At 35.0% G+C, this 24,700-nt stretch overlaps 1 protein-coding gene across 4 annotated transcripts in view; it reads left to right on the plus strand.

Moving 5' to 3' along the window:
* The window catches only part of NAA15 (N-alpha-acetyltransferase 15, NatA auxiliary subunit), a 93,666-nt gene that overhangs the window by 23,391 nt on the left and 45,575 nt on the right, over positions 1–24,700 (plus strand). For 2 of the 4 annotated variants that reach the window (XM_043969996.1, XM_043969997.1), the window contains exons 2-6: positions 7,961–8,045; positions 16,811–16,915; positions 18,025–18,182; positions 20,266–20,400; positions 21,050–21,203. In XM_043969996.1, coding sequence (XP_043825931.1) covers positions 7,961–8,045; positions 16,811–16,915; positions 18,025–18,182; positions 20,266–20,400; positions 21,050–21,203 — 637 coding nt within the window. Of the gene's footprint in view, positions 1–7,960; positions 8,046–8,324; positions 8,384–15,373; positions 15,533–16,810; positions 16,916–18,024; positions 18,183–20,265; positions 20,401–21,049; positions 21,204–24,700 lie in introns of those variants that run through there. The other 2 variants (XM_043970000.1, XM_043969998.1) reach the window with 2 other exon arrangements.

Genomic DNA, 24,700 nt, shown 5'->3' on the forward strand with positions numbered 1-24,700 from the left:
TTAATATAATCAAAATCATCCACTTTGCATTTTATAATATACTCTATCTCATGTTTGGTCAAAAACTGTTCTCCTTTCCAAAGATCTGATAGGTACACTATTCCTTTCTCTCCTAATTTACCTATGGTATCACCTCTTATGTCTAAATCATGTATCCATTTTGACCTTATTTTAGTATAAGGTGTAAGATGTTGGTCTAAGCCTAATTTCTGCCATACTATCTTCCAGTTTTCCCAGCAGTTTTTGTCAAATACTGAGTTCCTATCCCAGAAGCTGGAGTCTTTGGGTTTATCAAACACTACATTACTAGTGTCATTTACTACTGCATTTCCTGAGCCTAGCCTATTCCATTGATCTACCACTCTATTTTTTAGCCAGTACCAGATAGTTTTGATGACTGCCGCTTTATAGTAAAGCTCCAGGTTTGGTACCGCTAACCCACCTTCCTGTGAATTTTTTTTCATTATTTCCCTGGATATTCTTGATTTTTTGTTTTTCCAGATGAATTTTGTTATTATTTTTTCTAGCTGTATAAAATAATTTTTAGGTAGCCTGATTGGTATGGCACTGAATAAGTAAATTAATTTAGGCAGTATTGTCATTTTTACTATATTAGCTCTGCCTATCCATGAGCAATTGATATCTTTCCAATTATTTAGATCTGATTTGATTTGTGTGAAGAGTGTTTGGTAGTTGTGTTCATAGAGTTCCTGGGTTTGTCTTGGCAAGTAGACTCCCAAGTATTTTATATTACCTACCGTTACTTTAAATGGAATTTCTCTTTCTATCTCTTGCTGCTGGACTTTGTTGGTCATGTATAGAAATGCTGATGATTTATGTGGATTTATTTTATATCCTGCTACTTTGCTAAAGTTGCAGAATTTCTTTTTTAAGATAAGGAGTACTTATTCTAGTTGTTGATGTCCTTTGGTTTATTCAGATGAAGGTTTGGGCCTAGTTTTTAATGCTACAATTGTTATGCCATATGATTTTGGGCAAGGCACTGCCACTTTCTTCCATGAATAGATCTTGGATTAGGAAAAAGCTTGATAAATCCTTAGATGCTTAATGATTTAGTCTCAGTGCATACTACTGAAATCCAGAAGTCATTTCTGTCACCTATTGAGTTAAGGTTGATAATGTAAGAGAAGACTGATGTTTCTTGCCATGGTTGGGGAGTGGGAGAGGAATAAATAAGGAACTGCCAACTTTCATAGGAGTAGTTATGATATCATTAGGGTGGGGTGAGTTACTTTCATCTCTAATCTCAGTCCAGCTCTTCTAGGGATCCGAATCTGATACTGTTTTCTTTCTTTTTTTGTGGGGCAATAAGAGTTAAAGTGACTTGCCCTGGGTTACACATCTAGTGTCAAGTATCTGAGGCCGAATTTGAACTCATGTCCTCCTGAATCCAGGGCTGGTGCTTTATCCACTGTGCCACCTAGCCGCCCCCGATACTATTTTCTACTGGAGGTAGACTGTGGGCTGGGTATGATTGGTAACAGAGACTCTAGGAAACCAAGGAACAGAATTCCTTTTTATTCATATTTAAAATACAAAGTTTTCTATGCTTGTTCAGATATAAACCCATTTTATACCACTCACTGTTGGCGTTTCAGATTGGGATGAGGACAGTTTTTAAAATTTTAAATGTTAAAGATCATTTCCTAAATTTTGGGTGTGAGGTGCAAAACATATTTATTTGGTTCTTAATTGAATAGTCTTTCAGATCCTTTGCAATTCTGAAATTCTGTGATGCTTCACTTGCAGTTAGCAGTCATTTCTCATAAAGTCAGCTTTTAGTATCCTGTCCCGACTCTTATTTGAGTTTAGCAAGCATTTATTCAATGCATGCCATGTGCAAGTTATTATGTGAGGGTTAGTAATAACTTTTATTTATAGATATATTCTTCTGTTGATGTATTCCAATTCTACATAGATTATTGGAAGAGATTCTTGGTCCTTAAAAGCTGTGATTTTTTTTTTTTTTTTAAAGCTGTGCTATAGTAGAGCATATGTTCTGGTAGAACCTACCATCCCAGAGAGGCTTTTTGAGTCTGTACCCAGGGATAGGCTCTGCTATCAGAGAACCGGTCCAGGTAAGTTTAGAGAAACTTACCACCTAAAGGTTGACCACAAAATGATAAATTTTTTCTTTCTGTCATAGAAACTCATGGAAATTGTCAACTGAGGCAAGGAAGGCAACCTCACATGGACAAAATTATGGATCATTGAAGTACATTGAAGCATGTTAAATAGATTGCCTCACAACAACCCTGTGAGGTCATGCAAGTATTGTGATTCCCAGCTTAAAGATGAGGAATCAGGCTATAAAGATAAAAAATGAAACTGTCCCTGCCTTCAGATCTTACAGCTTAGTAGTAGGTTAAATACTCTATATACAAATAATTGTAATGCAAGCCACCAATTCTTTAGGATTGTTATTTAGCCTCCAATCAGTTTTTAATGCTTTCTTCAGTAGTCTTTTATCAATATAATTTTTGTTGCTTTATAGTCAATAAAAGATGTGATTTAATATTTCTAATTTTTTGTGTTTGTTTTTGTGGCCCTAACACATGGTTTTTGCCAAGTATTGAGAAATGCAGTATTGAGAAATATGTATGCCCCTTTATGTTTCCATTCAGTAACTGGAAGAGATATATTGTATTGAACTTTTCTAAAATTATGTCATGCTAAATATTTAGGTGATAAGCCATTTGAGGAATATGTTAAATACAGATATTAATTCATTGTCTATGATGTTTTTTAACTTTATATTTTGTTACTGTTTTATCACTTTTAATCGTCTATTTTTGCTGTTTCTTCATCTGAGGTCCTGCTTTTGTTTTTCCTTAGTTCAGTTCACACATTTATAGATTGTGTTTTATATCCTTAGTTTAATTTTGTATGAATATTTCTGTTTCAAGTGTGTTACTTTGTAAACATATTGCACAAGCATACGTTGGAGATAGTGTGGATTTGGTTGCAGACTACCACGTTAAAGCAAATAGTGCAGTAGAGCGAGTCTCACAAATGTTTTGGTTTCCCAGTGCATGTAAAAGGTATTTTTAATTGTGCAGTAGTACTATAGCTAAAAAATGTGCTTACTTTAATTAAAAAATGTTAACCATCATCTGAGCCTTCAGCAAGTCATATTCTTTTTGCTGGTAAATGGGTCTTGCCTTGATGTTGATGGCTGTTGACTGATCCAGGGTAGTGGTTGTTGAAGGTTGGGGTAGCTGTAGCAATTTCTTAAAATAAGACAGCAATGAAGTTTACCGCATGGGTTGATTCTTCCTTTCACGAAAGATTTCTCCGTAGCATATGATGCTGTTTGATAAGCCTTTTACCCACAGTAGAATGTCTTTCAAAATTGGAATCAATCCTTTCAAACTCTGCTGCTGCTTTACCAACTAAGTTTATGTAATATTCTTTCAATCTTGTTGCATCTTGGGGAGTAGGGAGGCCCAAGGGAAGTGGAAGAGATGAAGGAATGGCCAGTTGGTGGAGCAGTCAAAACATACAATATTCATTGAATAAGTTCACTGTCTTATATGGGTGCTGTCTTTTGCACCCCAAAATAATTATAATAGTAGTATTAAAGAGCATTCATCACAGATCACTGTAACAGATATAATAATAATAATGAAAAAGTTTGAAATACTGTGAGAATTACCAAAATGTGACACAGAAGCATGATGTGAGCGCATGGTATTGAATAAATGGTGCTGATAGAATTCCTTGATGCAGGGTTGCCACAAACCTTTATTTTTTAGAAATTCCATTATCTGGAAAGTGAAGCACAATAAAACAAGATATGCCTGCATTCTACTTTCAGTTCCATTTATCCTTTTCCATTTTATGACTGAGTTCATTCTATTCACTTTCATAGTTTTAATTAATTGTGTATTAACCTATATCCTGTACTTTCTCATAGGCTTTTTCTTTTCTCTGCCAGAGTAAGAGTGTATGTAGTACAACTGATCCATGCTTGATGCAACCTCTACTCTCCTTCCCCTCTTCTTTCTTACCCAGACTCTATTCATAGCTTCTATCCCTCTTTTTCTTTACTTTTATCCCCTCCTCAATCCACCCCCTTCATCTTACTTATTACCATTCTTTTCTGGACTCTACCCTGTCTTACTACTGTTTCCACTCTCCCAATTTCCTAGTTTAGTTGAATGAATATTTTTTGGGGGAGGGGACAATGAGGGTTAAGTGACTTGCCTAGGGCCACACAGCTAGTAAGTGTCAAGTGTGTGAGGCCATATTTGAACTCAGGTCCTCCTGAATCCAGGGCTGGTGCTTTATCCACTGCTCTACCTAGCTGCCCCTAGTTGAATGCATTTCCTACACCAATCTGCATGTATTTTTGTATATAGTCTACCTTCTTTTGACGGTTTCAGATGAAAGTGAGATTCAAGTGATGCCCGTTTGTCCCCTACCCCGTCCTCCTTTTTTCTATAGACTTCTTGGGTACCCTGATTATGTGAGATCGGTTCCTTCCTCACTTTTTTCTTTTCTTGCCTAGTTTATTCCTTTTACTCTCCCTAGTCATTCCCCTTTTCAAATGCCCAGAAGAAAACCTATTCATTTTCACGTTCTGTTTTTCTTATTTAATTCCCTCAATACTTTTGAAGGCATCAAAATACTGAAGGGATACTTGGTTTTCATTCCCCTCTTGTTTAGAATATTGGCTCTTCATCATTATATAGTCCCTTCCAGTTGCACAAATAAGTTTGCCTTTACAGGTTTCTCCTGACTCTTGAACATAAGAGCCAAGACTGGTCTTCGGGAATGTTTGAAAGTTCTTTCTTCCATTAAAGGCCATTTTTTTCTCTCTGTAAGATTATACACAGCCTTGCAGGGTAAGTTATTTTTGGTTGTAAGTTTATATCTTTTGCCTTTTGGAATATAGCATTTCATTATCTTCACTCATGTCTAGTAGAGGTAAAATTCCTTAATACTTGAATTCTTTCCAGCTGTTTATAGTATTTTTTCCTTTGATACGGAAGTTCTGCATTTTGGCTATAGTATTCCTAGAATTTTTCCTTTTAGGTGATGGTCATTGGATTCTCTTAATCTTTATTTTGGCTTTTTGTTGTAAATCTGGACAATTTTCATTTATGATTTCTTGCAATGTGGTCAGACTTAATGAGTTAGGAAAATCACCTTAGCAGCTCTACGGAGATTGGAGTGGGAAGAGAGAGCAAATGTGATTTTTAACAGAGCACTCAATAATAATTTACTCTAAGGAAGCTTTTCAATATCTTGGCATTCATTGGGGTTTTCTAGCATAACTTCATACTGGCATATAACCATGACTTTCAAATGATGTTAATTTTTTTGTATACAGTTCCTAATTTATCTTTGCTACTTTTTCTGGAAGTCAGCCAAAGTTTTAGGGAAGATCAAAGAACTATTACTTCCCTTGCTTTTTGACACCATTGAAATTTTTACACCTATGGCACATTACATTGATTAATAGCCCAGTTTTCTTCGCTGCACATCATATTCCTTTCCCTTGGCTACAAATATTGGATGAGTAACATGAACATTTGAGGATACAAAGAATAAACAAGATTGTGCGAGAAATTGAACTTCCGTTATTTACAGTTTTAAAAAGTATATTAAATTAATCACAATACCAAATTAACCGTTGTCTTTTATGAACTTTGTACTCTGTTTTTATTGATTATTATAAAAGATCTTATAAACTTGGCAAACATCAACAAATGATCATTCCCATATATAAGGAATGGGGAAAAATGGAATTATGTACAAAACTATGGATCTTTATTACAGAGAGCTGGATTTTTTACTGTTTATAACAAATTTAACATGGTAGTTCTAAAACTTGTGTTTGTTTCTCCCTCTGCTCTTCCTTCTCTGCATTTTAAAAAAGTTTCATTAATAATGGTCTCCCTTCTTCCTTTCTTCCTTTGCCAACCTCTCCCCACCCTTTCTTGTAACAAACAGTTGCATCGAAGCAAAATAGTATATTTTCTTTGTCTGAAAATATGTCTCATTTTGCACTGCTAGTCTTATCACCTCAAACAAGAGGTTGGAAGTATAATCTTTTGGTTGATTATCACATTGATCAGAGTCCTTGAATGGTTTAAAAATGTTTTTCCTAACATCTTGTAGTCATTGTTTTGTTTTGTTTTTGTGGGGCAATGAGGGTTGTGACTTGCCTAGAATCACATAGCTAGTGTCAAGTGTCTGAAGTCGGATTTGAACTTAGGTCCTCCTGTCTCCAGGGTCTGTGCTCTATCCACTGTGCCACCTAGCTGCCTCCTAGATTTATATATATGTATGAATCAGTTCTTTAGAAATTTTAGGTACTATACTTTTATCAGAAATATTCTGCAAAATTTTCCCCCCAGGCTAATTGTTTGCTTTCTAGTTGAAAGTGATTTGATTTTGCTTATGTAAAAACTTGAATTTTATGTATTCAGAATTATGTGGGTGTTTTTTGGGGGGTGGGTGGGGCAATGAGGGTTAAGTGACTTGCCTAGGGTCACACAGCTAGCATGATTTGAACTCAGGTCCTCTTGAATCCAGGGTTGGCACCTTATCCACTGAGCCACCTAACTGCCCTCCCCACTTTAAAAAAAATTTTTTTTTTCCATGTGATTTTCTCTATCCATTCTTTAGTCAAGGACTATTGTACCACCCGTAGTTATAGAAAGTACCACCTTCCCTGCTACTCTAATTTTTGATATGATATTTGGTATTTGAAACCTATTTTGTGGTATGGCATATGAAATACTGATTTTAAAACTAGTTTCTACCAGAGTGCTTTCCAGTTTTCCCAGCAGTTTTTAAGTATTAAGTACTTACCCCAGTAATTAAGGTCCTTAGGTTTATTGAATACTTTACTACTTTTTTTTTTCCCTAGGTGGCGGCGGCAGCGGCTGCGGCTGCTGCTCCTCCTCCTCCTCCTCCTTTTTTTTTTTTGCAGGGCAGTGAGGGTTGTGTCTAGGCATTTCTTAATCAGTACTGTGTAGTTTGTTAATTACTGCTTTGTGATATAGTTTGATCTCTGGTACTGCTAGGTCTTTTTCCTTCCCACTTTTTTTTCATGATTTTCTTTGAGATTCTTGACATTTTGAACTGCCAAATGAATCATATTAGTTTTTCTCCATTTCTATAAAGTAACCATTTGGTAGTTTGGTATGTAACTTAATTTGGATGTACTTTTTTTCTTCTTCTTTTTTTTTTTTACTGTTGGCATGGCGCAACCATGAGCAATAAATATATTAAAATTTATATATATATATATATATTTTTGGTGAGGCAGTTGGGGTTGACTTGTCCCCAATTGCCTCACCAAAAAAAAAAAAAAAAGAAAAGAAAAAAGAAAAGAAAAGTATCTTGTAGCTGTATTTCTCGCATCGTGTATTTGGTAAATGGACTCCCACATATTTAATACATTTTTGTAGTTATTTGCATTAAATTGCTGCTTTTCTAGTTCTTCCTTCTGGGTTTTATTGGTAATATACAGAAAAGCTGATGATTTATGTCTCTATTTTAGATCCTCCTTTACTGAAGTTCTTAATTGTTTTTAATTTCAAGTATAGCCAATGATTTTGGAGAGTGGCATTTCTATAAAATTATAGTGCTCTGTTTTATTTAATCATTTTTCTTGACCAGGTAGTAGAGTTGGTGGTCTGACTTATGATTCTATCCTTGTTAGAAACTTATAGTGTTGTTGAATCATCTTTTGGTGATGAAGATCTGTCATTTGTCAGAATCTTTTTAGTTTAGAAAGTTAGTGGGGCATTGATACAATAAGTGAATTACTCATGACCACGCAGTTACAATGTGACAGAGGTAGGATTTGAACCCTTTTTTCCTGGCTACAAGAAAGACTCTCTATTCTCTGTGGCCTCTTAATATTGTATTGAAAAGAGTGTTTTTCAAGAATTGCTAAACTTCTTTTCTTTTTTATCAACAGAGATGCTATGAACACAAACAATACAGAAATGGATTGAAGTTTTGTAAACAAATCCTCTCAAATCCCAAATTTGCAGAGCATGGAGGTGAGTTTAAATATATATTTTTTTTGAATTCTGGATAATAGTTATTTTGCTTTACAGTTATAAACTTATTTAAAATATAATATACTTTTAGATAATAAGTAGCTATTACTATTCAGGAACATACTTCACTTAGCAGAATTTAAACTTAGAATTGGCAGAATTAGGGAATGAATTTGTTTTATCCATCCAGTAATATAGATTTATGAAAATCTGACTCAGGAATATTGCCTCATTTAGTAATTCTCTGCCTTCTTTGCTGCCATTGTGTGACTTCGTCAGTCTACCTTCCCATTGGCTAGGGACAGTCAGAGGAAACAGTCACCATCCTGCAATTTAAGGTGGGCCTTGGTTATAATTTATTAATAGTGTTGTTGTGAAACTATATTGGTTGGACCAGTGTTATTTTCTGCCAAAGATTGGATATCCAGAATTTTCTTTTGACATCTAATTTATTTGGTAGAATAATCTTTGTAGCTTTATGCTTCTTTTGTTTTTACTTCTATCTGACGGATTGTTCCTGGTATTAATACTCAAATCCTTCACTTTCTGTGCTGAGAATGATCTCATTTATTGTCCCCTTCCATACTTTTATTTTTACCATGTGAAACCATCAGAACATCTTCCAGACTGTTTCATGTTTCATAAAATACTTCTTTTCATTTTGGTACTTACTTGGTTTAATTTTTTGGTGAGGAGTAATATTATTCTCCAATTGAGAAAAATATACTGGGTTTGGTTTGAAATTTTGCTCGTATAAATTTTTTTCTATTGATTGGATTTATATAGCATGTCTCAAATGATAATTTTTGATAATTTCACATCAGATGGGAAGTTAATTTGATATGTGTGGAGCTTGTCAATTTTACCATCATGATACTTTTTTTATCATAAAAGCATTTTATTATTTTCTAGTTACATATAGAGATAGTTTTCTACATTTATTTTTTTATAAGATTTCTAGTTTCAAATTTTTCTCCCTCCCTCCCCCTCCCCAAGACAGCAAGCAATCTGATATAGGTTATATATGTACAATCACATTATGATACTTTTTGCTTTTACATTACCTTCATTCATGAATGTATCCCCTCTTCCCTGATCCAAAGAACTATTCCTTGTAAGAAAGATTGCAAAAAGAAAGAGGGAAAAAAGTTGTTGGGCAAAACCAGTTGCTGTTTCAGTTTCAGTTGTATCTGACAACATATGCATTAAACCGTTGCCCACAATTCTCTGGCTCTACAAAGAGATGAGTGATGGGGCAGGTAGGTGGTGTGGTGGATAGAGCACTGGCCCTGAATTCAGGAGGACCTGAGTTCAAATCTGGCCTCAGACACTTGACACTTACTAGCTGTGTGACCCTTGGCAAGTCACTTAACCCCTGTTGCCCTGGCACCCCCCCCCCAAAAAAAAAAAAAGAAAGAAAGAAAAGTATGAGGGAAATATTTTTCTCAGCTCTTCTCTGGTGCCAGGCTTGGGCATATTAGAAAGCATTCAGTTTCCCCCTTTTTTTGTGCTTTTAAATTCCTGTTGCCATTGCTTTCCTGCTTCAGCTTTCTTACACAGCTGGATTGTAGCTGTGGAGCTTTTTTGAGATCAAGGAAAAGAAAAGCTGAGTGGGATTGTCAAGTTATTATAAAGTAATAAGGTACTAATACCTACTAGTCATTTAAAACAACCAACCAACCAAGCCTGAAAATCCCAACCAGTATGGAGACTCTTTATCTGTGTTCCAAGTGTAGGCTGATAGCCTTTCTGGTGGAAAAGGTATTTCTCTACACTCCAGGATGTTAGGGACAAAGATGTGTTCCTAAAGGTAATATAATCTAAGCTTAAATGCAAGGAAAGAAGGATGAGGTTTGTTTTTTTTAGTGAGGTAATTGGGATTAAGTGACTTGCCCAGGGTCACACAACTAGTAAGTGTTAAGTGTCTGAGGCCGGATTTGAACTCAGGTCCTCCTGACTCCAGGGCCGGTGCTCTATCCACTGCGCCACCTAGCTGCCCCAGGATCTGGGGTTACAGAAGGGAGACTTGACCCTTGTTAGGAGCTTGTAGAATGGAAGTGTTATCAGGTGAAAGAACATACAGTAATGGCCAGAGGATAAAGAGAAGTGGATGATTCCTTGCTTAGGGAAACTGAGGAAGCTATTTGTTGACCTGATAACTACAGGTGAGAAGTTTGTTATATTCCCTGGACATGTAGCCAACAAAAGATAACCTCCCAATATATGTGAAAATAAACAACCTTCCACTTGAGATTCATGCAGGCATGTGTGATAATTCCAAGAGAAAGCTAAAAAGTATTACCAAGGTTTTAAAGTCTTGCTCTATATAATTTCATTACATTTACTTTTGATTTTTTTGTTTACATTGTTGTAATTTACTACATATGTATTTTCTTTTTTGATTCTGCTCATTTTACTTTGCATTACTTCATATAGATCATGTATCACAGTTTCCCTCTTTTCCCTTTCTTTTTGGTGGGGGTAGCTGCCCTATTATAAATTATAGAGGTAAATGTTGTATTTTCCTTACTGTTACCAACTTAAGGCAAGGGATCCTGAAGAGAAAAATTGATCTGGGAAGGGAACAGAACAGCTGGCTGAAAAGGTAGTATCTGAAAATGGGATTTAGACCATGATTTAATATAGGGGTAATAGGTTCCTGACCAAAGACATATAACATATAAAGTACATATAACAAATGCTGGTAGGGATGAGGTTGCTGAGTATCTTGCAAATCTAAGTAGAGGGTCTTTAGAAGAAAAAAGATAGGGTAGAGATTGTTTAGGTGAACTCCTACATCAGTTACCTTAGAGTGTAGTTATAATGAATATCATAATAGTAAGTTGAGAGACTTAGAAGTTTATAGGAGACATAACCTAAGGTAGGTTCCAGTGGTAAAACCCCAGTCATAAATATCTATATATCCATATCTATATATGCTCCAAATTTAGGCAGTAGGCATGAGGAAATAGAGGTCCTGGTGAAAAGAGATTTTTACATGGCTGAGACTCTTGGGGATAAAAACATGATTGATTGACTAGATAGATGCACTTTATTAAGAAGAAAAATAATAGTTGAAAATGGAAAGAAGTTTTATGTGCATATTTCTATTTTTGGATTAATACATGAAATAAAATAAGTATTTCCAAATGTATAGTAAAACAAAAAGAGGATTTATACAAGAAATTACAAATTTTAATTATTAACAGCTTTTCTTTAAAATATATAGTAAATTAAATAAAGTCTTCAAAGCTGACTAGCTTGTCTGTGATTTTCTTTTCCATTTTAGAAAATAGTTTTTTATTGACATTTTCTAACATCACCATAATATCTTGTTTATTCCTCACTTTGTTCTTCCCAGGGAGCCATTCCAAGATGACAAATAGGATTTTTTTTTTTGAGAGGGGAAAAAAAAGCACAATTGAGCAGTACCTTGAAAAAGTTTAAAATCATGTGCAATATGTAACACCTGTGGATTCTTTGGGTGTGTCTTCTCATATTTCTTCATTTGAGTCCCACTTTATAATTTCACTTATGTTTACTTTTTTTTTCTTTTTTCTTTTTCTTTTTTTTTCTTTTTGTGGGGCATCAGGGGTTAAGTGACTTGCTAGTCACACAGCTAATAAGTGTCAAGTGTCTGAGGTCTGATTTGAACTCAGGTCTTCCTGAATCCAGGGCCGGTGCTTTATTACATTTACTTTTGATTTTATGGTGTGCTGTTCTTTACATTGTTGTTGTTTACTGTGTATATTGTGTTTTTTTTGTTTTGTTTTGTTTTCTGCTTATTTCACTTTACATCAATTCATATAGGTCACGTACTAAAATTCCCCTCTTCCCTTTTTTGGAGGGGATGGGGGTCTGCCCTTTTCTCTTTTCTCCCCACCTCTTTTCAAAAGAAGGGGCAAGGGCAAGGAAGGAAACAAATCCCTTTTTAACATGTCTGCTCATATAAAACAAATTACCACTTTGGCAGTGTCTGAAAATTGGATGTCTTTTTCTATACCTTGGATCCATTAACTCTCAGAAGTGGGTATCATGCTTCCTCATTGGTCCTCTGCACTCATAGTGAAGCACTGCATTGATCAAAGTTCTTATGTCAAAGTTGTTTGTCTTTACAAGATTTAAAAAATATAAATTGTTCTCTTTCTGCTCACTTCACTCTGCATCAGTTCATACAGTTCTTCCCAGGTTTCTCTGAAATAGTCCCTTTCATCATTTCTTATTGTTGCAATAATATTCTATCACATTCCTATTATCCTTTAGTTGTTCAGCCATTCTCTAGTTGATGGGCATTCCTTTAGTTTCCAGTTCTTGGCTATAACAAAAGAATTGCTGTAAACATTTTTGTACATATATATCCTTTTTCTCTTAGATCTCTTTGGGATATAAGACTAGTAATAGTATTGTTGACTCAAAAGGTGTGCATATTTTAGTGACTTTTTTCGTTTAGTTCCAAATTGCTTTCCAGAATGTCTGAACCAATTTATAATTATGCCAGCTGTGCATCAATGTGCCTGTACTCCCACACCCTTGGCAATAATTGTCTTTTTCTTTTTCCTTCCCCCCACGCCCCATTACCATTAACAATGAAACTTTATTATTAACTAATATTAACTAATGATTGTTTTAAGCCATAAGGCATTTAAAAATAAAGCTTTTGTTACCAAAAATAATGTGAATGTTTCACCTATCAAATTTCTTATATCTGCACATTAAAAAAAATGCTTGTTTTACTTAAAAGTCTTTCAAGTGAAGAGTTTGAACTCTTTATTAAAAAGAGGAAAAAATGTGATACCTTCTAATTACTTGGCAGGAACACCTTATTTACCTCAAAGAAGCTAGAAATTTACTCCCTGACCTTCAACAAAAAACTTTATATTGTTGGTAGATGGGGATCTTTGTGAGGTTTTCTCTGCCCCCAGTTTTGACAGCCAAAAAAATTTAAAATAAAGAATTCAAATAAACAATTAAAAACACATTAAAAATTGTTGCATAACAGGATTTTAAACCATGATTTTCTAAAATAATAAAGCACAATCACATTGCACTCACTAAAAACATTTTAATGAAAAAAAATTTAGTGTAAGCAAAAAGGATTTATGTGCTCCTAATAAAGTTAAAATTTCTTTATTTCATCATCTCATTTTAAAATTGGTTTTTCCAACACACATTATTGTGTGTGTACAACCTTAAAGGCATATATTTTTTTAATATCCACATAGATTCACGTAGGCATGTATTGGTGGGCTAAAGTATTGGGCAGAATGTACAAAAATGAAATTCATTAGGGTTAACTTTAAAATTTTATACTTGGGGGTCAGCTAGATGGCGCAGTGGATAAAGCACCAGCCCTGGATTCAGGAGTACCTGAGTTCAAATCTGGCCTCAGACACTTAACACTTACTAGCTATGTGACCCTGAGCAAGTCACTTAACCCCAATTGCCTCACCAAAAAAAAAAAAAATTCTATTTGGGCTCAGAAAATTAATTTCACATCATAAAATGGGAAAGAGGTGAGATCTGAAAATCTAGGCTTTTGAGTGGATTACCATCTCAGTTTGAGTCAGAAGTGTGGTGTATTAGCCAAAAAGCTAATGTAGCCTTGGACTTTTGTATTAAGAGAAACATAGCTTCCCAAGAATAAGAATATGAATGTCTATTCTCTACCCTCATCCAACCTCATCTGCAGTATTGTTTTCAGTTTTGGGCACCACAGTTAAGAAGGACATTGGTAAGCTGAAGAGCACCAGAGGAGGGAAACCCAGGATGCTAAAAGGTCTGTCATAAAGTGATCTTTTGACAAAACTGGGGAGTCCTGCTAAGTGTTTAGATATGTGAAAGTTTTGTGGAGGAGATATTAGATTTGTTCTCCTTGACTTCATAGGGTGGAATGAATACCCATGAGTGTTTAGGTTTGGTATGAGGAAAAACTTGCTAAAGGACTACTTCATGAAGTGATAGGTTCTCCATCTATCAGAGGCCTAATGACTGCTTATATAGCTCTAGTGCCTAAAGAGTACTTGCAATAAATTTTTGTTGAATTGAGTTGGTCAGGTAAGATTCAGCTATGAGACAGTATAGTCACACATTTAAAGACAATTTTGTTTGTAAATCTATACATTAGGACAGTCGTTCTCGAACTTTTTGGTCTTAGAATCTCTTTATATTCTTAAATTATTGAGGCTCCCCCCCTAAAAAAATTGCAGAACTTTTATGTGGGGTATATCTACTGCATTAGAAATGAAAATGGAGTAGGTATTGTTATTAAATTAGTTTTGACCTCGTGGCCTTCTTGAAAGGGTCTTGGGGACCCCCCAGGGATACCTGGATCACACTTCATTAGGATATCAGCATAACATTGACTGTGGAGCCAAATAATGTGTTAAGATAGGCTGAACCTAGATACATTTCAGAAGTTAAGTTACTGACATGGGGCCTCATAAAGAAGTTTGATGATATACAGTGGTTTTGTGACATGGACACCAGTCATAGTAATACTGTGAGATAACAGTAGATTATATTACCATATATGATACTTAATAAATGCTTGTTGACTATAGAACAGAGGTATCAGACTTGCAGGTACAAGTGCCTATTGTTCCAAACTAGATTAAAATGTAATTGAGAGGGGCAGCTAGGTGGCGCAGTGGATAGAGCACCAGCCCTGGAATCAGGACTACCTGAGTTCAAATCCGGCCTCAGACACTTAACAATCACTAGCTGTGTGACCCTGGGCAAGTCACTTAACCCCAATTGCCTCACTAAAAAAAACAAAAACAAAAAAACAAACAAAAAAATGTAATTGGGAAGTGCACAACAACAAAAAATTAAAATGCAACAAAACATAGATAGTATTAATTTGTGGTTTTATAAGTCATTGGCCTCCAGGGCATTGTGTAAATTCTATAACCCACCACAGGAGGCATGTGGTGCTATGTAAAGAGAGCTGGGTTTATAGTCACAGGACCTGTGTTCAAATCCTACCTCTGATTCTTACTACATATTTTACTGTGTATAAGCCAGTTAACCTCCCTGAGACTCGGTTTGCTCATCCGTAAAATGAGGGGATTGTACTAGATAAACTGGAGGGCCACCTCTATATCAGAGATTCTATTACCATGCACCAATTTAATTGTTTTTATATAACTAAAGTCATATTAATTCCTCTGTATTTAGATTTCAGTTCTGCATGCACCTGATATTTTCCCCCTGTCTCCTGAACTCAGTCTTAAATTTTAGCATTTGTCATTTGTACTTTATACACAGGATGTCCCAGAAGTCTTAAGCCTCTAAAGCTTAAAACTGCGCTAAGACTTTCAAGATAGCCTGTACTCGCGTCCCTCATGTTCAAGTAGATCTGTGAGTTCCTCCAGGGATGCAGATCACAGCCCCTCCATGCCTAACTACCTTGTGCTCTTCTTGTCCATGTCCTTCTGTAAGTTCATCACAGGAGGTGAAAGCATTCCTAGCTTTCTTCAGACATCAAGGTACCAGTGGATCACTCTGGATATCTTCTTTTCATTGCTTGCCCTTGACAGCCTGTCTTCTCTTCCTATTGTAGATTTCCTTGATGGTATATTTTAGTCCTATTCTTATTTTAAGTTCTTTGTTGGTTATATGTTGCTGCCTGCTCAAATCCATCATACATATCTGCCATCGACTTCTGTATAGTATTAATTTCTAATTCTTTGGAGAATGTTGTATTGCATGTCTGGATACCATTTAGCATCGGTGGTATATCAATATTTAAAATATGGGCATTTGCTTCTGTGGGAAAGTTGAAGTCATTAAGGTAATTTTGTAATTTTCCTAAATCAAGCCATCTCATTCTTTTCCTGTTCAGTTCTAGACCCAATTCATGATCCATCAATATTTGTCTATCTCACTTATGTGTATTGATGGACAAACTCTATAGATTTCCATCCAAATTATGTCATAATCTGGGCAATAGACATTCTTTATCCACTTAATCTTTTGTGTGTGGATAGTCAGGTAAAACTCTTTTTAGTGGTTTTTAGATTTCTTTTCCAGGAGGCTCAGAAGTGTTTGTTTCAAGGTTTTCATGCAACGAACACATTTTATGTCATCTATGAATAATAGCATCTGGAAGATCTCACCATCCACAGAAAAAACTCTCTTCAGTTGAACTCTGCAATAGATATCTTCTTGCCCACAGTGGCAATCCTATAACACTTTATTGCTAAATTTTCTCTTTCCTGTTTATGATCAGAGGATTTTTGATCAGAGTTATTTCTGTCATGTATTTCAAAGAATCTTGAATGATTTGGGTGAGAGTTTTAAAATCAGTCTTTTCCTCTACTGAACAAAATATTTTTTCATAATCAATAAACAGTAAGCCCAGAGGGATCCTGTATTAGCTACATTTTTCAGCCAGTTGTGATATGGTAATGATATGGTTGTTGAATATCACTTGTATAAAAGCCTGCCTGTTCCCTACTAGTATAGCTTCATTAAGGGGGACCCTTTATGTATAGCTGACTCAATAAAGAGTTTCTGTAGATGGGAGAGTAGATATGTGGTTTGGTAATTGTTAATATTTTCTTGGTGTTCTCCACCTTCCCTTTCCCCCCTTTTTTGGTTGGTATTAACATGGTTTGAGTCCTGTACCCTCCCCCTGAAACTTTATTATCTTCCCCTTCTTTTGATTCATTGCATATCAATCCCTAATTGCTCTCACAGTTGTCTTTTGGCTATGTTGGCTTCTTTTTTTTTTTTTTCATCCTCATTTGATCTTCTTTCTTTAGAAACTCTGGCCATGAAGGGACTAACGTTGAACTGCTTGGGAAAGAAAGAAGAGGCATATGAACTGGTTCGTAGAGGCTTAAGAAACGATTTGAAAAGCCATGTGTGTATCCTTTTTGAAATGGGCCTCGATAAGGAAATCCCACATTTTCAGTCATGTGGTAGTATTAACTTTTCCATTTATCTCCATTTCTGCTCCATAAAAGTGAAAAAATTCATAGGTGTGTGCATTTTTGGATCCTGTATAGTAGATATGGAAGTTTTCCACATTCTAAATCATTGATGTCATTATATTGATTATTATGCTTATGATCAGTAGGTAGAATTTTGAAATTTAAGTACTAGAGAAAAATACTTAATTTTGTAAAAGAAGTAAAAATGTCATATTTCTACTACTCAAACCAACACTTTTGTGTTTCATGCTGTGTTATGCATGAAAGATATTCCTTTTATAATAAGTATTAGAGTAGATTTTATTTTGTTATTGACTTAGATAATTGATTTATCATCGCCACATTGGGGTCATTCTTTTTTTTTTTTTTTTTGCTGGGCAATGAGGGTTAAGTGACTTGCCCAGGGTCACACAGCTAGTAAGTGTCAAGTGTCTGAGGCCGGATTTGAACACAGGTACTCCTGAATCCAGGGCTGGTGCTTTATCCACTGTGCCACCTAACTGCCCCATGGGGTCATTCTTGTCATTGTAAACACAACTATTTGACTAATGGATTTATACAGCATAGTCTTGTGGAAAGACCACTGGGCTTAAAGTAAGAAAATACCTAGATTTGAATCTTCCCTCAGAAACTTTTACCTGTGTGAGCACAAGAAAGTAATTTAAAACTTTACTTAGCTTCAGTTTCCTCATCTGTAAAATACGGGAAATAATGTCTAGGATATTTACTTCACAAGTTAGTTGTGTGAATTAACTATTGTAGAGTATATAATGCAAAATTTAAAATACCATATAAATATGGCTATATTATCATTTTACTCATAAGCTCATATTGCAAATGATCTACTCCAGTTTATTTTTGTTTGTTTTGCAGGGCAATGGGGCTTAAGTGACTTGTCCAGGGTCGTCACACAGCTAGCAAGTGTCAAGTGTCTGAGGCTGGATTTGATATACTCTAGTTTATATAGCATTTTTTAGAGTACAGTTTTAGAATGTCCTATTTTTACTTTTAAATTCCGTAGTAGCCTTAACTAATTCCTTTAGGTTGGCATGTTTATGGTCTTCTGCAAAGGTCAGACAAGAAGTATGATGAAGCTATCAAGTGTTACAGAAATGCACTAAAGTGGGATAAAGACAATCTTCAGATCTTAAGGGACCTCTCTTTATTACAGATTCAGATGAGGGACCTTGAGGGTTATAGGGTAAGTATACAGAATAGTAAGTGTGTATATCAACTGTGTTTATCCAACCATAATAACAATTTTCATGTTAAAGGCAAAATGGATTACTTTCAGAAGGCTGCGCCTGATCAGTTACATGAAAATATGGTCTCAAAATATCAAATTTGACAGTGTTGTCATCAGTTTGTTGACAGTATACAGACAGTTTATTTATTTCCTATACTTTTTGTAGTTTTAAAATTCCTTTCATGGCAAGTTAATCTCAGTGATTCAAGGGTCAGAGCTAAAATTTTCATAATTCCTATGCTCAAATATTTTTGATATAGTGTTAAAATAAATTATCGATTTGCTGTGAACCTCCAGAGGTATTTTTGGAAACTATAGTTTCTTGTATGTGTTTCTATTGACAATAACTTTCACCCTCTTACCTGTATCAAGAAGGTTTGGATAGAGGAATCAAGATTGAATGTTGTATTTTGTGTGAAACCATATTTTTGTATTTTTAATTTTTTATTATAATGGGAGAGTGCATCTTCAAACAATTTTTTAATGCAGAGAAACCTATGCAATTTGGATGTTTTATGTAGTTTGTTCTAAGTAATAAACATTTTTATTGATAGTTTTGAGTTCTGATTTTTATCCCACCTTCCCTCCCTCACCATCCCCCTTCTTGAAGCAGCAAGCAATCAGATATGGGGTTATACATGTGCAATTATGTAAAACATTACCATATTAGTCATTTTGTACAAGAAAATTTGAATTAAACAAAATGAAAGAAAGTTAAAAATAGCATGCTTCAGTCTGTGTTCCATCAATATCTGTTCTTCCTTTGGGGATGGATAGTATGTTTCATCATTAGTCCTTTAGGATTATCTTGGGTCATTGTATTGCTGAGAATAGTTAAGTCATTCCCAGTTCTTCTTCATCAAACAGTATTGCTGTCTCTGTGCACAATGTTCTCTTGGTTCTGCTCACTTCACTATATATCAGTGCATACAAGTCTTTCCAGGCCTTTCTGAAATTATCCTGCTTGTCATTTCTTATAGCAAAATAATATTCCATCACCATCACATACCACAGCTTGTTTAGCCATTTCCCAACTGATGGGCATTCCTTTGATTTCCAATTCTTAGCCACCAGAAAATGAGCTGCTATGAATATTTTTGTATAAATAGGTCTTTTTCTATTTTTGGTGATGTCTTGGAGATATAAACCTAGCAGTGGTATTGTTAGTTCAAAGGGTATGCACAGTTCTTTAGCCCTTTGGGCATAGTTCCAAATTGCTCTCCAGAATGGTTGTATCTTTTCACAACTCCATCAACAGTGAATTAGCATCCCAGCTTTCCCATATCCCCTCCAACATCCAATATTTTCCATTTTTGTTATGTTTGTCACTCTTATAGGTGTGACCTCAGATTTGTTTTAATTTGCATTTCTCTGATCAATAGTGATCTAGAGCATTTTTCATATGATTATAGATAGCTTTGATTTCTTTGTCTGAAAACTGCCTTGTTCGTATCCTTTGAACTATTTATCAATTGGGGAACAACTTGTATTTTTTTTTTTTTTTTGCGGGGCAGTGGCGGTTAAGTGACTTGCCCAGGGTCACACAGCTAGTAAGTGTCAAATGTCTGAGGCCGGATTTGAACTCAGGTACTCCTGAATCCAGGGCCGGTGCTTTATCCACTGCGCCACCTAGCCGCCCCACGACTTGTATTTTTATAAATTTGACTCAGTTCTCTATTTAATTGAAATATGAGGCCTTTATCAGAGGTATTTGTTTCAAAAATTCTTTCCTAGTCTTTGGCTTCCCTTGTAATCTTGGTTACACTAATTTTGTTTGTGCAAAACCTTTTAAATTTTATATAATCAAAATGATCTATTTTTATGTAGTTCTTAAATGTTTCTTTTTCTTTAGCTCTTATATAGCCATTGAATTGAAACATGGTTTTTCTGTTACTATATACTGTTTTATTCTTTACTGCTTGTCTTTTGTTTAACTTCTAATCTATTTGCTGCACACTTAACTGAATGGAGCATATAGTATAGTACATTTAAGTATCAGAATAACAATGGGAGAAATATTGCTAAAACTGTTTTTCAGGAAACGAGGTATCAGTTACTTCAGCTTCGACCTGCACAAAGAGCCTCATGGATTGGCTATGCTATTGCATACCATTTATTAGAAGATTATGAAATGGCAGCAAAGATTTTAGAAGAGTTTAGGAAAACACAGCAGGTAATAATTGGGGATGAAATTTTACAAGCCTCACATTGAAATTTTATTATTGAGTCTAAATTTTCATCTACTTAAGTACTGTATAGATTTAGCTTCTTTAAGAATTGAATTCTCTCTCTCTCTCTCTCTCTCTCTCTCTCTCTCTCTCTCTCTCTCTCTTTCTCTCTTTCTCTGTGGGGCAATGAGGGTTAAGTGACTTGCCCAAGGTCACATAGCTAGTGTCAAGTGTTTGAGGCTGGATTTGAACTCAGGTCCTCCTGAATTCAGGGCCAGTGCTTTATCCACTGAGCCATCTAGCTGCCCCTAGAATTGAATTCTTAAAGGGGTTCTAGATTTAATGACTTTTAAGAATTGAATTTTTAAAGTACTGTGTGAACGTTTCATGGTGGCATGAAGTTGACCCTATGCTGTTGTAGGCTGTGTTAGCAGAACTCAAGTATCTGTTGCTGAAGTACTAATTTAAAGAGGTTTTTAAGGATTTGCCATCTGTATTGGTATGAGGAGTTATTCTTACCAATAAAACTACAAATACTCAAGTATAAAAATAAAAAGTATTAATTCTCATCCATTTATTTTTCTATACATTTTGTGCATGTGGAACTTTCTGATACAAAAATGATAAATTGTTAATATTATTCATATTCTGTAGACATCTCCTGATAAAGTGGATTATGAATATAGTGAGCTCCTTTTGTATCAAAATCAAGTCCTGCGGGAAGCAGGGCTTTATAGAGAAGCCTTGGAACACCTTGGCACCTATGAAAAACAGATATGCGATAAACTTGCTGTTGAAGAAACCAAAGGTAAGCTCTTCAAAATGTAATTTTCCTTAACATTTAATTATGGCTTAGAAGAGGGATAAAGGCAGTTAATTGATGGCACATGACAATTTATATATATATATTAAAAAATTTAGGGTTTGGGGGTCTTTTTTGATGAGGCAGTTGGGGTTAAGTGACTTGCCCAGGGTCACGCAGCTAGTAAGTGTTAAGTGTCTGAGGCCGAATTTGAACTCAGGTCCTCCTGAATCTAGGGCTGGTGCTTTATCCACTGTACCACCTAACTGCCCCATAGTTTGTTTTTTTTTAATAACAAGAAAATTAATGTTCTGGTTTTTGCAAGTAGTTTAGTAAGTAAAATTACTTAAATTTTTCATCTACTTTTTATATACTGAACTATCAAAGTACCATGAAAGTTTTGTAAATAACTATTTTAAAAGATTTTTATTCTGAACTTAAAACACCAAATAAGACCAGTATTTCTATATACATATTATTTATGGGTTTTTTTGTGTGTTTGTGTTTTTGTTTTTGTGGGTCAGTGGGGGTTAAGTGACTTGCTCAGGGTCACACAGCTAGTAAGTGTCAGGTGTCTGAGGCTGGATTTGAACTCGGGTCCTCCTGAATCCAGGGCTGGTGCTTTATCCACTGCACCATCTAGCTGTCCCCTCTATATGCATGTTAAACAGAAAAGATTATATATAAAACTGTAAATCTCTCGTGTACAGTAGCTTTAACAAGTTCAGCCTCTATTTTCCAAACCTCTGCTACTTTCTGGCCTTTTTCTGTTCTCTTTGCTACATATTTTAGAAATGATACCTCAATGATGCTCTTTTCTTTTTCTTTATCTCTTCTTTCCTTTCTCCCTACCCTCACCATGCCTTCCCTTATGGGGGGGCGGGGAAGAAAGAAAAACAAAGTCCTTGTAATAATTATGCGTAGTTAAGCAAAACAAATTCCCACATTGGCTATGTTTGAAATCATATGTATTGTAATGCATCTTAAGTCCATTACCTCTCAGGACTAGATGGATTTGCAGGTGAGTTCTTTCTAACAATTAAAGAATAATTCATTCTAATATTATATGCACATTGTACAAAAGTAGGATCCTATAAAATTCTTTCTATGATCTCAACATAGTCTTGATACCTGTCTAGACCAGGGAGAGTCAAAATAGAAGAATATTCAGAAATAAAACTGTTCTTAATATATGTATACGAATGCAAACATTTAAAATAAAATATTCAAAAAGAGTGTACAGCTACATATTACAAGAATTACACAGTATTATCAGGCATGAATCTGGTGATGGTTTAATATTAACAAAGCCATAAACAATTGATCAAATTAGTTAAAATGTTAATAGGCAAAAAAAGCTTTTGAGAAAATATAACACCCATTTTTGTTAAAGACACTCCTTACCATTTATCAAGTGGGGAATGGGACTTATTCTTAAAAATTATTTTCAAATTATTCTTATAAATTTTAATCAGTTCCTTACATATCTTAGAAATGAGACCTTTATCAGAAGATCTTCCCTGCCTCCCTTTAACAGTCATCCTTCTTAATTGGATCGGACTTATTTGTACAGTTTTTTTTTCAATATATATAATCAAAATTATCCATTATATCTTCTATGATCTTATATATTTGGATATATTTTACCCATCCTTAGATTTGAAAGTTAATTTCTTCCTTGTTTATGATATGACCTTTTATATATCTAGGTCATATAGCTATCTGGAGCTTATCTTAATACATGGTGTGAAATATTGGTCTAAAACTAATTTCTGCCAGACTTTTCCAGTTTTCTCGGCAGTTTTCATCAAATTAGTAAATTTTTACCCTAGGAGCTAGAATCTCTGGGTTTATTGAATCCTAGATCACTAAGTTTGTTTACTTCAATATGTCCTCATCTCTTCCACTGATTGAAATATCTATTTTTAACCTGTAACTAATTGTTTTAATTATTGCTTGTTGTTCTTTATTTTTAGTGGAACCTGGGGAAGAGAGGTAGCAGAAATAATTGCTAAATAATCTTATTGATTGATTGATGGGGCAGTGGGTGTTAAGTGACTTGCCCAGGGTCACCCAGCTAGTAAGTGTCAAGTGTCGGAGGCCGGATTTGAATTCAGGTACTCCTGAATCCAGGGCCAGTATTTTATCCACTGCGCCACCTACCTGCCCCCACTAAATAATTTTAAACAAGGAATTTAATTTTAAAAATATAATCAGTTTTGGAAATAATCATTTAAAATTTTTTTATTATGAACTTAACATATAATTCAGGCACAGTAGTCAAAGAGGTTTGTATTTGAAGTGCAAATTTCTACTATGAACACCTTGATTTTCTTTTTAAGTCTATATAATAAGTTTAACCTGTAGCTTTGAAAGCTGTCAAGCTTTTCTGTGTTACTTTCTTACCTTCTTCTGATATCTTTTCTCCATTTAAAAAAGAAAAAGATGCCTCAGTTACCTTTCTCTCCCATCCTCCCTACTTAAAGAAGAAAAGAAAAACACAGTATTTGTAACAAGTATGTATAATCAAGGAAAACAAATTCCTGTGTTGGCTATATCTAAAGAATGGGTTGATTGGGGTAGCTAGGTGGTGCAGTGGATAGGGCCCTGAAGTCAGGAGAACCTGAGTTCAAATCTGGCCTCAGACACTTAACACTTACTAGCTGTGTGACCCTGGGCAAGTCACTTAACCCCAATTGCCTCACCGAAAGGAAAAAGAATGGGTTGATTAATAAAGTTGTCATTTATCACTACACTTTCATCTCTGGCCTTTGAAGAGCAGGCAATAGAGGATTTGTGCTTTTATGGTTGATATTAATCAAGTGATTCTTAAGTAGAGGATCAAGGCGCTCCTCAGGAAGGTGAGGGTAGAAAGCATAATTTCCTGGTCCCTGAGTTGTCATATCCCATACAAAGATTGAGTAAGGATATAGAAGATTATGGAGGAGATCATTGGGTGGGAAATGGGACATTTGACTATAAACCAGGGACCCATCAATGAGTTACTTATGTAACTTCTCTGAGCACCACTTTGTTAGACTGTAAAAATTTAAGGCTAATAATATCAGCCTAGTCTACCCCACAGGCATGTTAGTGAGGATTAAATGAGGTAATTGTGAAGTAGTTTGAATATGAAAGTGTTAGAAAAATAGTGAGCTACTGTTATTAGTAATTTTTAATTCACTGATTAAATCCCTGAAATGACCGTTATTAATGTATGGTGTTATCACTGCTTAAGCACTTAACATGAAAAGTGTAATATAAATGTAGTGTTTTATTTTTCATTTTACCAGTATTTGATTTTTTACAAGCCATAATGAAAATTACAAGGGATCTCAGTCCCTATTCTTCTTTATTGTAAATGGGGACTATTTACTAGCTAGAATCAGAAAATCATACCTCAGCTATTACATATGTAAGTGAAGAGGTAGGGTGTTTGGAAAAAGATATACCAGTAGAGTTTAATTAAAGGGCCAATGGTTAAAGGTGGATGACTTAGTCTT

The sequence above is a fragment of the Dromiciops gliroides genome, chromosome 6 (genome assembly GCF_019393635.1).
Source record: "Dromiciops gliroides isolate mDroGli1 chromosome 6, mDroGli1.pri, whole genome shotgun sequence".
Lineage (NCBI taxonomy): Eukaryota > Metazoa > Chordata > Mammalia > Microbiotheria > Microbiotheriidae > Dromiciops > Dromiciops gliroides.